Source organism: Poecile atricapillus, chromosome 20 (genome assembly GCF_030490865.1).
Source record: "Poecile atricapillus isolate bPoeAtr1 chromosome 20, bPoeAtr1.hap1, whole genome shotgun sequence".
Classification (NCBI taxonomy): domain Eukaryota; kingdom Metazoa; phylum Chordata; class Aves; order Passeriformes; family Paridae; genus Poecile; species Poecile atricapillus.
The window spans coordinates 6,059,981-6,073,940 of record NC_081268.1 but is presented as its reverse complement, the minus strand read 5'-3'; the positions used below and the strand labels follow the sequence as shown (position 1 = coordinate 6,073,940).

The 13,960-nt window shown below is 46.4% G+C and overlaps 1 protein-coding gene across 1 annotated transcript in view; it reads left to right on the top strand.

Moving 5' to 3' along the window:
• Nucleotides 1–406: 406 nt before the first annotated feature.
• DOLPP1 (dolichyldiphosphatase 1) overlaps nucleotides 407–13,960 on the top strand; it is a 17,899-nt gene continuing 4,345 nt past the window's right edge. The window contains exons 1-7 of the mRNA XM_058853864.1: nucleotides 407–537; nucleotides 8,646–8,746; nucleotides 10,342–10,426; nucleotides 10,682–10,781; nucleotides 11,605–11,703; nucleotides 12,980–13,108; nucleotides 13,622–13,711. Coding sequence (XP_058709847.1) covers nucleotides 462–537; nucleotides 8,646–8,746; nucleotides 10,342–10,426; nucleotides 10,682–10,781; nucleotides 11,605–11,703; nucleotides 12,980–13,108; nucleotides 13,622–13,711 — 680 coding nt within the window. The 5' untranslated portion in view covers nucleotides 407–461. The remainder of the gene's footprint in view (nucleotides 538–8,645; nucleotides 8,747–10,341; nucleotides 10,427–10,681; nucleotides 10,782–11,604; nucleotides 11,704–12,979; nucleotides 13,109–13,621; nucleotides 13,712–13,960) is intronic.

Below are 13,960 nucleotides of genomic sequence, written 5' to 3'. Positions count from 1 at the left end.
GCGCCGGGGTCCGGGGATGTGAGGGGAGTTCGGGCCGTTCTCGCCGGGGTCTGAGGGGAACCAGTCCGGCCATTTTCCCGCCGAGCCCCCGCCTCAGCGCCCCGCGCCCGCCGCTCCGGCGCCGCCGCTGATTGGCTGAGAATTGGCGCCAGGGCGAGCTGCTGATTGGCCCATCCGCACGGCACCTCTGGCCAATGAGAAAACGCTCTGCCGCCCGCCTTTCTTCCGACTGGCTGTGCCGCTCCCTGCGCCCGCCCACTGTCGGCCAGCGGTGCGGGCAGCCGATTGGTTAAGGCACTCCCCGGGCTGGATGTTTAATTGGGCGGTGCTGGGCTGCCCGGCGCCTCACCTGCCGCGCATCGCCATTGGCCCGCCGCTCCCCGCGCCCCCGCCCATTGGCCGCACCGCCCCTCTAGAGCGTCCCGATTGGCCGTAGCGGCCCGGCCCGGTATCCGGGTAAGATGGCCGCAGTCGGGGAGTGCTCGCTGCCCGCGCCGTGGCGGCCGGTCTCCCTCACTCACGTCGAGTATCCCGCAGGTAACGCTCCGTTTCGCCGCCGCCGGGGCTCCTCGCCGCACCTCCGGTCGCGGCGGGCCCCTTCCCGCCGCCCCGCGGCGCTGCCGAGGGCCGCGCTGGCGGCTGCCAAATAGTGAGCCATTGAGCAGCAGCTCTGAGGCGGCAGGGCGCGCGTGCGCGTTGGGGGCGGCGAGGCACTCTGCCAGATTGGGAGCCGCGGCGGGAGCCGCGATGCGCATGCGCGGTGGGGGCTCCGGGCTGGGGGCTGCGGGGGGGGGGGCACGGGGAAGGGGACCGGGAATGGACTTGAGGGGGCGGCTCCGTCCCGAGGATCCCGGAGCCGCCCGGCCCTCCATTGCCGCCCTGCCCGCTCCACACCGCCGCCTCTGCAGCCCTCTGGCCATGTGTGGTGCCCCCGGCTTCGAGGCGAGGGTCCCACCCACGGTCTGCAGCTCCCCGCTGCCGCCCCAGCAGCAGCGTGCTGGTGTCGGTGTCACCTCCGTGCTCTGCCGGTCTGGCTTGGTGTATCAGCGTGACAGCGGACTCTGGGGGCCCTCGTGACACCCCAGGGAGCGGGGATGTGGCAGGGTGGCCATGTCCCCGGGATGGGCTCGGCTGCCAGGGGAGTTTGGTGGCTGTGCTGGGAGTGGGGGTGGCAGGGTGTCCCTGTCCCAGGTGGATCTGCTGGGAGCACTTCGGTCAGTCAGCGCTGAGGGAAATGCCCCGAGGACTTCAGTCACAGGATGTTTGTGGCTCAGGTCTTGACAAGGTGGGTTTGGGTCCTGGCAACATTGAGAAGCAATAGGTGCCTAAGTGCAAGATAGGCTATTCCAGCTGGGACAGGTATGATCCACAAAGGTCCTGCACACCAGCAGCCTAGGTGGCATGAATTCCTGATGTGCCAGTGTGCAAGTGGGTCTGTGTTCAGCTGGCATATGTCTAAACTGCATTCCATCAGTACCTGCGGTCCTTTGGAGCTCCTGTGGGTGCTTTGTGTTGTGCTGGGTTTGGCTGCTTGTTATAATCAGAGATAATAGAAAAATGATGTGTCAGAGTTGTAGTATTAACAGTTTGTTCAAAATCCAAGTCTTGTCTAAACACTGTTCTCAGTATTTCTAGTTTTAGTGAGCCCCCAACTTGCTGTGAAGTGTTGCTGTATGTCCTGTTTCAATAGCTGGACTTTAGTTCCTGATGAAAGCTCCTCTCAATAGTGCAATTCCTAAAGCTTTTAAAGTGCTTAGGGATCTTCTGGGTTGAAAGTGCCCATTTAGCTAGGAGACTTGAAATGTGACAGCACTGAAAAAATACCTGGCACTGGAGATACATTATTTCTTAGCCCTCCCCCTTATGGCTGTTTCATGGTTTTCTGTGATGCTTTATGTGAAATATTGGCATTTCCTTTTTCTGTCTTGCATTTTCCTCCACACTGTAAGCTCCTTTGCCATCCCCCTTCTCAAATATATTAATGTGTCAGTTTGGGAGAGATGGGAAACAATCTTGCCAGTAGTACTGATATATTCATCTTTGTATCTTATCTCCTTATCTGAACCTGACAGTGTACACAGAGTGTTCTATGCTGCATTTGTTGGATTGGTTTGGGAAATGAAGGTGGTGGAAATCGCTGCACAAGGGTTATCTGTCAGATCTTGAACAATGTGACATAACCTGATTATTTTCTCTCTGCGTTGAGGGCTCTTAGGCAGAGGGAGGAGATGATTGTGTGGAGGGGTAAATCACCACCCAGCTGAGGGTTGTGTATGGAGGAGATGGGCACTGTGTTTATCTTGGATAAAACATGTATTTATGAAAGCCTATAAAGTGGAGACAAAGGACTAAAACAATAAAACAGCTGGACGTATAAAAGTTTATTAATTTGTTTTCATAGAATCATTTGAGTTGGAGATGCGTCTTAGATCACGGAGTCCAGCTGTTCCCCCAGCACTGCCAAGGCCACCCCTTCAGGCATGGGGAGTTCACCACTGCCCTGGGCAGCTGTGCCAGGGCTGGACAACACTTTCTGTGAAGCAGCTTTTCCTAATATCCAAGTCAGACCTCCCCTGGTGCAATTTGTGCAATTTGTGGCTGTTTCCTCTTCTCCGGTCCCTGTTCCCTGGGAGCAGAACCCAACCCCCACCTGACTGCCCCCTCCGGTCAGGGAGTTGTTCAGAGCCAGAAGGTCCCCTAATGAGCCTCCTTTTCTCCAGGCTGAGCCCTCGCAGCTCCCTCAGCTGCTCCTGGTGCTCCAGACCTTTCTATAGCTTTTTTCCCTTCTCTGGATGTGCTTCAGCCCCTTAATGTCTTTTTGTTGTGAAGGGCACAAAACTGACCCCAGGATTTGAGGTGGAGCTTTTGCAGTGTCCAGTGCAGGGAGACTTGGTGTTATCAGTGATCTGTCTGAGAGTGCACTCAATCTCCTTGTCCAGATCATTAATAAAGGTATGAAACAGAACCTGCCTCAGAACTGAGCCCAGCCCCAACTGAATTTAACTCCATTCCCCACCGATCTGGGCCTGGACAGGTTTTTTAACTGGAAAACAGAGCACTCATCCAAGCTATGGATGTTCTTCAAGAAGATGCTGTGGAAAGCAGTGTCAAAGACTACTAAGTCAAGGTAGACAACATTTTGGTCTAAAATAATGACTTGCAGTAAACGGTAAGGTCTGATGCTTTTACCTGGATTTGGGGAAAGTGCTCTTAACTTTATTTAGAAAGCAGTTTATGTTCAGCCTGAGCACATCTGAAGTCCAGGTCCATAAAGCGTCTAGGTAATGTATATTTATAAAGGAGTGATGTTGGCAGCATGCTCAGCACAGTGGAGTTAATGTAGCCTTGTGCTGCTGAGAGGGGTTGGAAGGAGAAATAGATCCTGCTTTTACCAACATCAATTATTAAGCTGTCTTGGCATGTCATGCAGTGCTCTGTGGCAAACAGCTTCAGCTTTTGGCTGATCCCAGAGGCTCTGAGCCGCTGTGGCAACTGCCTCTGAAAATCTCATATCTCCAGAGATTTCCAGTGCAGAACCCCAGCTTTCATCTGCCATGGGCGATGGTCTCGCTCCCTGGGACTGGGTAAAAAGCTGTCACTGCTGATTTCTGCCTCGCAGACAAAGCCTGAATTTGGGATTCTGCTTCTAATTGTGGAGAGGTGTCTCCAGAAATGTGTTCCCTGTCTGATCTAATGTTTCCTTATCAATAGTGATCCATCAAATCCATCCTTAGTTGCTTGTGTGGCTACACACCTCTCCAGGGCTTTCTGTGATGTTCACTTTGAGCAAAACAAATGAGAAACAGCAGATGAATGCTGTGGTAATCAACTGCAGGCTGGTCTGAGGAATGGAATCTTGGAGACCTGACTGAAATACTACCCATCGGGAATGTTAGGATTAAACATAGGGAGAAAAAAATCCGCCATGGCAGTGCTGCCATGGCTGTGCTAAAGCATGCTGCTGCAGAGGACAGCCTGTAAAAATATCGTCCTGATGCTGCTTTCAGAATTTTTTGATCCTGGAGCATTTCATATTACCAGCTCTGCTTTAGTGAGACCAAGGAATGATCTGGCATAGTGTCAGGTTGCTGGCAGGTAGGCAGGAATAATCCTTCTTCCCTATGTCCTTCCAGTAATGAGCTGGTGATTGCATCAGGGCTGTTAAGTCCTTTGATGGATGTATAAAAGCTGTATCTCTAATTGTTCTTTGAATCCATTTCCGCTTTGGATCTCACGGTATCTTTGGCACTGAGCTTTGTAGCTTAATGTGGTTGTTGTTTCTTTTCTGTTTTTAAGTTCACTGCTCAGTAATTTCATCAAACACTCTCTCATGTGCAGTGAGAGGCAGCAATTGTTTGCTGTCAATTTCTCCATATAATTCATGACTTTATAGAACTGTTCTATCATCTGTTTTCCTTTTTCAGCTGAAAATATGATTTGTTTGATGTTTTCTGGACGTCTGCTGTCGCATACTTATCTTTGTCCCCATTCTATTTGTCTTTTCTGTGTGTACTCTCCCTTTTTAGCTGGTGACACCAGAATTGCATAATAAATTTTTGTAGTGCTGTAACAGTAACTTCTGTTGTGCTTTTAAAAATGTTCTTGCCTTTTGGACTGCTGCAGAGCACTGGATGCTACTCTGAAGGTATTGGCACGCACTGAGTCTGAGGGTTTCTGTTTGATAACAACCGAACTAAATCCTGTCATGTCATGGGTATAATTAGGGTTGTTTTTTCCCGTATGCATTGCTTTGCATGGGATGACTTTGTGCTGCAGACTTAAAACTCATCTTCAGGGACTTCCTGCCTGTAGGGTAAGTTTTACTGGAGAAACATTGAGTTCCTGGTTTGTTTGGGTTTTTTATTATTATTTGGAGAAAAGAAAGAAAACTTCCTCTCTTCAGTGCAGCTGGGATTCTTAGAGCTCTGGGATTTTCTGGACCTCCTCACACTGGACAAATTCTTTAAGGAGAGAAACCTGGTGTGCCAAACCTTTTTTTCTGCAGAGTGACAGACTATTCCCAGTTTCTCCAGGATGTTTCCCACAGCCAGGCAGAGTTGGAGGGGCAGGTGTGCAGAATCAGTCAGTGGGTGAGGAGGTTCAAAGGTGCTGGTGCTGTGTCTGCTTTGGCTCAGCAGTTCTTGTTGGTGCTCAGTATCAGCACATGCTGCTCCTATAGGAATGTTTGTTCTGATAACCCTTCTCTGATTCTGTGCAGGGTGGGAGCTCACAAGTCAGAGCTCATTCCATAGCTGAGCAGTATCTCTTGGAAGAAGCAGATCCCACTCTAGTTTGGCTGCTTTAATGCAGGGTTTTTGTTTAATCTCCCTGCAGAAGTTATGTCTGATGTGCCATAATTTAAAGCCTCCTGCAGATATTTTTGCTGTCCCACAGCTCATGTTATGGGGATGTGCACAAGCAGAGGAAATGACTCTTTTATATCATGAATATTTAGTGATGTAAATGCCCATGACACACATACACTGTGTGTTGTCTGTGCAACTTGCACATATGCACTTAGCCAAGAGCACACAACCAGTGGCAGTGCCACAAATAGATCCTTCAATAGGAAGTGGCGGTGGCAAGGCTTGTGGTAGGATGTGGTTGGGGGCTGTTGATTCACATTTTTACATCCTATACAGGTTAAGTAGATGTGGTGAAGCTCAGCTATTTCCACTGGCAGGATGCTGGGTAAAATGTTGAATTGGAGCAGAAGTAGATGCTGAATGAAGGCTGAAAAAAATAGCGTGTGTCTGAGCTATGTATAGTGCTGCACGTACTTATCTCTTGGCTGCCCAAAAATGAGGTAGTTGAATCCTTTATTTTTGCTTTTTGAGCTCCAAATAATGTCCAGGAAAAGCTGGACTTTAAAAAAGCAGAATTTAAAACTAAATGAAACCCAAGATATGTTAAGTAGATTCTCCTTTTGCATTTTTGCAGATTTTTTCTCTGTTCCTGCTGGTTGGAGGAACTGCTTTTAAATTCCCAAGTTTAGTAAATTAAAGGCAAATTAATTTCTATAAAAAAAGGCAGGGGTGCTGCTTGCTAGATCTGACTGGACTTTAGCTGTGGCTCTCCTGCACGTCTCCTTTCCCTGGGAATAAGTCTCGGAGCGCACTGGAGCGTGAGAGGAGACGGGAGTGACAGAAGTAATCACGCTCCAAGGCCCCTGGAGCACTGTGCGCTGAGCAGCGCTGGCCTTTCTCTCGGAGCTCACTTTGCCTCTCCGCTGGGGATTTCCAGTCCTTTCGGAGCTGGTTTAGTCACTGGAGCTCTGCCTTGAGCTGCTGATCCAGTGGGGCCGTTTGTGATGGCATTAGTGTGTTCCTGGGGTAGCTGCAGTGCTGCCTTCAGTTAGTGCCCAGCTGTTTATTTGCCTCCCCTAGAAAAAGTGCCTTCAGAATGTGACTGTGTTTAATTGCCATTAGCCACAGGAACATGAAGTATTATTAGTGATATCTGCTCTGTTTTAAATGGACCACTGAAATACTTGAGGAGCTTTTGTGTTGAGTAGAGGACTTGGTGCTTGTAGGCACATCTGGGAGTGATGGTTCCCCTCTCAGGTGTGGTTTTTGTGGCTGTGAAGTCTGGGTGATTTGATTTATTGGGAGTTTTGTCATGTAACATAACAGAGGATTTTGAGTTTGCTACTGCTGATCCTATTTAAATTAAAAGACTACTTGCTTAAGTACCTTTCCACCATCTGCACAAGAAATAGAACCCCCTGAGAAGATAAATAATCTGGTTTGGTTTGTACTTGACAAAATTATGGCTTTTAGTGTGGAAGTGCTAAGCCTTTATGTACCGTGGATTAACAGTGAATGATCTGAAACATGGTGATCTCTTGATGATGAGCTCTCTTTATTTGGTAATACTGGAATTGAGACTATTGGAAAGTATTCCTAAGGCTTTCGGGGTAGTTTAATTGTCTCTTGACAAGGTGGCTTCTCTCATGAATTCCTTCATCATTGATGACAGAACTCATTTTGTCGAGACTTTGTGATTTATGTAAAATCATAAGGGACTTGATTCTCCATTGCCAGGTAACTGGTACTGTCACTTACATCCCCTTTGTGTTACTATAATCTATTGCTTTGGGAACATTCAGAACACGCCTGATGCAAGACAAACCTGCCATATGGAGCAAGAAAAGTTTCAAATTCAGTGTCTTCTAATGCTTTTCAGGTTAAAAACAAAGTAGAACCTCACTTCAGTGGAAACTCAGTGTACTTGGTGTTTTTTTCCTCCAAATCTTCCTCCTTTCACCTAACTCCTGCTAATAATCCTTGCTGCTGGTTCCCAAATTTAACTCAGACTCTGGAATTCCAGAGGCTTCCATGTACTATACCTGATGTAACCACAACTTTGTGGCAGTAACATCAGCAACGTGAACATTGTTGTAAAAGGGCAATAACTTCTTTTTTTATCAGTTCCAGCACTCAGAGGCCAGGGTTAAAGTCCTTTTGGCCAAGTGCTGCTTTGAAATGTGGGTGCGTGGGCTGGGGAGACTCGATATCTTGCAGTGTAATTGATCTAGGAATGAGTCCAATGCTCAGCCTGGCAGAGGCATCCTGTTTTCTTTTGAGTGGAGTGAAGACGGACAAATTTATGTGCGGGCTGAGCCTTTTGTGTTCATTGATGGGATGGAGATGATCTGGTCTGTGAGAACCAATACACAAAAGTACCCATCTCTTCTATTGCTCACTGGGTTCATACAGCAAGTTTGTGGTGACTTCTGTATTTAAAGATTCTCTGGCAGACAGTCCTCACTCTTCTGATAGGAATTGCTGATCTTGGAGCAAAATTGCTGTGATAATTTTTTGTTTCCTTGTTATTTGTGCTGACATCTTTTCTCTGAATACTTCTGTATGTGTTCCCTTTTTGGGGAAGAGAGGCAAGAGAAACTTGGATCAAAATGCACAGCTGCTCTTTACTGTTGCTGCCCACTTCTGTTCAGAATAAAGGTTTTGAGGGACCTTGTGACCTCTGTGAGGTCCCATTGCTGCTCTCTGATTCTTCCTGGAGGATAATTAGACTGTTAATTATATGGGTTGGAGGCCCAAATCCCCTTCTGTGTGGTACAAGTGGGCTACTGGTTAAAAAGACAGAGTCTCCTTTATTTCCCTGACATCTCCTGCTATGTTTAGCTATTTATTTCCTTCCCATTTTGCTAATGCTAGTGTTCGTGCAGACACATGGTGAGACAGATTAGGAAGCTGATCCAGCTGAAAACTAACCCATATTAGTGAGGGAGTGGAAAAGGATTTGTTTGGGGACTGTTTGCTGGCACAGAAAAGAAATAGGAATGAGGGGAAGGGAAAGATGCTGCCTCTTTTGCAGCAGCCTGTGCTCATGTTGGATTAAGGCGGCTCTGGGCCCACACCCATGGTTATTGTTGCACATTGGGTGGCAGTAATCTCTACTGAATGATTCCAGGCTCCTTTCATCCCTGATTTTGAACCTGCATGGAAGTACTGCTGTCTCCTTGCCTCAGCTCCTCTGTCATTTTGGAGCACAGGGACTCGCTGCACTGCTGAGTTTGCCCCTCTGCTCTGTGATGCAGGGCTCTGATGAACCCGTGTTATGGTGGCAGGCAAGTACCTGTGAAGTTCATACTGATTTGTTTCTCTTGTTTGTTTCCCCAGGTGATTTTTCTGGCCAGCTTTTAGCTTATTTGAGTCTTGGTCCAATATTCATTATTGTTGGCTTTGTAACACTCATCATATTCAAGAGAGAGCTTCACACGGTGAGTCCTTCTCTCCCTTCCCAGCCTCTCCTTATGACAAAAGTATTTTCCTTTGTCACCTGGGGCTCCTGTATTCACACTTCTTTTTCTCTCTATAAGGAGCAAGATGAGGAAAGCCATCTTTCTGTCAGGGAACAGCAGGAGACACTTAGCACCTGGACCATGTTAAAAGGCCGCTCAGCCTTTTCTGACTTCTCTGTTACTCTGGTGTGTTTTGGACATTATCTGTCCAGAACCATCCAGGGAGATGTTTGAGGAAGTACAGAATGCTGTTGCAGAGTGGGAACACTCCCAAGATCCAGTAGGATCATAGCACTGGGCAGCATATGCAGGAAATGGTGTGTGTAACTCAGGGGGATGCAGCACTTTCTTTGAACTACTGAAGCAGAAAAGGGAATAAAAATAAAACCTAAAGCTTTCCAAGGGACTGGATCTGTCTTTAAGGGCTGTTTTTCGAATGTGAGTTTGAATACCAGGGGCAGAAGAGACTTGTTTCAATCCAAATTCTTAAAATGCTTTCTATCTGCTCTGCCAGGTGGTTGGGAATCAGTGTCATGGATAAACTCCCTCTAGGACATACAAACCTCTTGTAACATTTGTCCTCAGTAAACAGATAAAATGGGCCACTGAAAGGATTTTGACAGCACATTTTGAATCTACATAGGGCCACAGTGTCATGGGAACCAGTGGCCCAAGGGACCTGGGAATAGGACTTTTAACTAGGGAATACAGCTGTTCAGTTTTGGCAACTCAAAGGTTTCGTGTTGGCCCAAAAGAGAGAAGAAGCCAGAGTCACTATTGCACAGATGTATAGGTTTCTCAATACAGGGATTTGTTTGGTGTTGGTAATGAGACAAGTGTTGAGGTTTATTCTCAGTTCTTCACGTGGGAGATCATCACTGGGCTGGAGAGAGACACTGGCTGACTTGCAGCAGCCTGATCTGTGGCTCAGGATGTGAGTGAAAAATTGCTTCATCATGTGGAATGGGAGTGAGTGCTAAGGAGGCAGAGTGTCATCACCAGTTGGGAATTTGATCACAGCAGCAGGACTAATTTAGGGGAGGTGTATGAACTGTGAAGAGTAAAAATAAATGCTACCAGGTCTGGCCTAGCTCAGAATGTGGATTCTTCTTAGACTGAAGACAGCAGCTTCAAGATGAAAATATTCATAGAGGGAAAAGCCAGAAAGCTAAAAAGTCACCTTTATTTTAAACTATTTACCCAAGTAACAGTGTCTGCACTCCCCCTGTTGGTCATCAGGAAAAGCCAGTTCCCAAAAACCTGCCCTGTTAAAAAGGTCACTTTCTGCACTTGCTGGTGTAAGGTGCTGGCAGAAGTGCCCTACAGTGTCATTTTTGTTTTTCTGTGTATCAGCTGCTGAAAAGCTGCATATACACAACATGTTGTCAAATAGGAAGCGTGCTGAAAAGAAATGTTTTTCTTCCTTAGGTATAGAGTTCGGAAGCCATTGTTTTTAACTCTAGTAGTCAAAAAAGAAAATTAGGAACATAATGTTTGGGGTTTTGTCAACAGAGAGAGCCTGGTAAGTAGAAGGATCTCTTAGAGGGGATGACATAGCTGTCTTGCCTTCACAGATCTCTTTCTTGGGAGGGCTGGTGTTCAACGAGGGAGTGAACTGGTTAATAAAAAATGTAATCCGGGAGCCTCGGCCGTGTGAAGGTAAGGTATGGACCATGAGTGTGGTGGTTTGGGGAGTTTTGGGTGGAATGCTGACTGGGGGTTTAGAAGGTTTTTCCCCCCAATGCCTCACATTGGTTGTGGATGTTTGGGTGTAAAAAGGCTGACAGAGCCATCTGAGCAGGGACATGTCCTGAGAACTTTGTATGTCCTCCAGCAGCATGGTCTGGCTTCATATCTGGAGTTTTCCAGCTGCTGACCATACCTTGACCGTACTGTTTTTTCTTCTCTTCCCAGAAGCCCATTCAACAGTGACCACAAAATATGGGATGCCGTCCAGCCACTCCCAATTCATGTGGTTTTTCTCTGTCTATTCCTTTCTGTTCCTTTATTTAAGGTAAAATTTTCAGGTTAGGTTTTGGCTGTTAACATGTTGAAACACTTGAAATGGGTGGCTCTCTTGCTGGGTGACACTTGAGTGGGATAACTTGAATGGGGACACTTGAGTGGGACTTGAATCTGAGGACATGCACAACTTATTGTGGCTCACGTGGGATTGGAGCATGTCTGTCTCAATCTGAATGTAGGGCTGGAGTTACCATGGCTGAAAATGAGGATGTGAGTGGGCTTCCTTTTACCTGTCAGGGTAAAGGTCTCCCAATTTTCTTTTTCTAAGCTGTGATGGTGCCCCAGTGTGAGGGAAGAGGTGAAGGATAAGGAGGAGAAATGAAGAGCTGCTTTCTCATTTTGTCTCAGTTTCAGTGGGGTTAGCTACAATCTTTTGGATAACAGCTGTCCATTTGCATGACTTTTTAGTTGACTTCCCTTACCAAGTACTGGGTTTACCTGTGCTTTGGCGAAATTATTGCTGGGGCATGGCTCTGTCTTGTGGTTCTATGTGTGCAGGAAGACAAAACCCACAGTTCCTTCTGGCACTGTGGGTGATGGAGGGACTCTGTCTTGACTCCCTTTTGCATATGCTCAGCACTTGCCTCTCACATCAGTGTGAGCATCACAGCAATCCCTGTTCACAGTTGGAGAGAAACACTTACGGCTTCTTGGCTGCTCTTTAACTGCTGCCAGTGGGACAGATTGCTGCTGGGATGGGATTGAGCTGCCCATGACCCCAATGGAGTAAAGCTTTCCCAGGGTTTCAGAGGGAGGGAGGTCAGGACTGCTCAGCTCCCTGCCCTGTGCTAATGGCTCTCCATCTCTTTCAGAATGCACCAAACAAACAATGCGAGGTTTCTGGATTTACTATGGCGACATGTGCTGTCCATCTGCCTCGTCACAGTGGCTTTGCTAGTCTCATATAGTAGGTATGGAGCAACTGTTTGTCTTCTGCTCTCATACAGCCTCGTGGCCTGTCCCAGCCAGCAGCCCTGGCATTCCTTATCTTGCCTTTCCCACCCAATTCTCCACTGCGCCCTACAGTCAGAGCTTTGTAGAGGTGTTGCCATGAGACCCAATAAACAAAGGTGCTACATGTGTGTGCTTCACAGAAGCATTTACAAAACCCCAAATCAGCTGAGCTTGTGCCAATTCCCCGTGGGTTCCAGTGCCATATTCCATCCAGCCCTGCTGCCTCGCCCTCTTTCCAGCAGTAAGTGTGGAAGCATTGCCCCATGCCTTGGCACACCATCAGCTGCAGATTGCTACAGTTGATCAATCCCATTGTTTTGCTTGAACATTAGTTAATCAAAACATTTATAGCTCGTTGGCTTGCAAGATTTAGTTGTATTAAGGTGGATAAAGAAAATGGAACTGTGATCATGATTTTTTTTTTCTCTTTAGTAGATTAAATGTAAAGTGAGCTCCAGTGTTTGGAAAAACAGACAAATTCAAGCTAGAAATAGGGTCACATTTTCCACAGGAAAGTAATTACCTGTTGGCACAGTTGATTGTACGCTACAGCTGATTACTTATTACTAATTATTTTAAAATCCTGGCAGGACAAATTTGTCAGAGATATATGGTCTAATTAAAATAAAATTAGGGGAAATGAAGTGGCCTGTGTTAGACAGAAGGTCAGATAAGATGATCATAATTATATATGGGCAAAAATAATTTTGAATGTAGCTTGTGCACACATATAACAGGCCAACAGTGCAGCTCTGAGTACTTGCAGTCATAGTGAGCACACTGGTCATGCAGCCTCTGTGCCTGTCACATTGGAGAGCAGCAAAATCACAAAAAAAAAAAATGCTGTCCATGTTCTTAAAAGCCTTTAAGCCCCAGCTTTGGTGGCCTGGAGGGGACTTGTCCTGTTACTGCCTTTGGAAAAGTCTCTTGTGGGAACTAACAGTATTAGTTCTTCAACTGATCCAAAGATGGATGAAGAAGAATGTGAGGGTTATTAAGTTAAGCTCAAACTAAAAGTGGTCAAAGCTGAAACTGCTATAGCTGGGAAGAATTTTTTCCGCAATTTCCCCCTGCCCCTTATTTTTGCTAGCTTTTTACTGAAAAAAGACACCCACTTTTAACATCTGGAGGATAACTTGCACCTATGTCTGTGGGTCCAGTGACACCTCAGCTCCTGAGTCTTGGCTCCTTTTGTTTTAAAGCCTGTCTGATGACTCTTCTTTTCCCCTGCAGGGTTTATTTGCTTTACCACACCTGGAGCCAAGTCCTATATGGAGGTGTGGCAGGAAGCATCATGGCCATAGCCTGGTTTGCCTTCACACAGGAGATCCTAACTCCCCTCTTCCCAAGGATAGCTGCGTGGTAAGTCTCTTTATTCTGTGGAGGTTTGTTATGGATGTTAGAAATGAGAATTCCTGAGCTCTGTCCCAGTTTTGCATACTGGCTGTTGTGTAACCTACTTTGTTCCTCCATGTTTTCTTGTGCATGCGCATATACAAAGGATCATGTGTCCTTGATAAGGGTGGGTAAGAGGGAATTCAATCAATTGCTACATTTTGTAAAGCCCTACTAAAGCTGTGAGATGCGGCAGTATGCAGGAGGAGCTTTGCAAGATGAACAGCAGACCTTTCTTAATGAATGTCTAATGATCTAGTCAAATTGCAGAGCTATTTAAACGTAATATAGTCTGGAAATATTGTATAAGGAAAGAAAAAAAATGTTTTTTATTAAATGTAACAAAGAAGCCTTTTCACAACCTGAAGTGATAGAATAGTACTGTTAACTGGAGCAGGTTTTGTGCTTTTTTTAAAAATCAAAATTGCAGTAGAGAAAGTCTAATTTTTTTCCCCTTTCCACCACATTGTCCTTTTTCAGGCCAATTTCAGAGTTCTTTTTAATCCGAGATACCAGCCTCATTCCTAACATCCTGTGGTTTGAATACACAGTTACGAGAGCAGAAGCAAGGTAAGTTCTGTTGGGAGTGGAGGAGCTGTTGCTGCTCTGACCTTTCAAATGCAGTTATTAATTCATTTTCTGATATGTAGCAAATAATTTTCATCTGCTGTGGGTAGAATAGGTCGAAGTAAAGAAATACCAAGTCATGGATTAACAATTGCATCTGAAAGGTGAGTCTGGAGAGGGTGTGATTCAAGAATTTAATCTCATTTAAGTGGCATTTCAGCTCCCTGGCTCATGGTTTTTACAAGCAGTTGT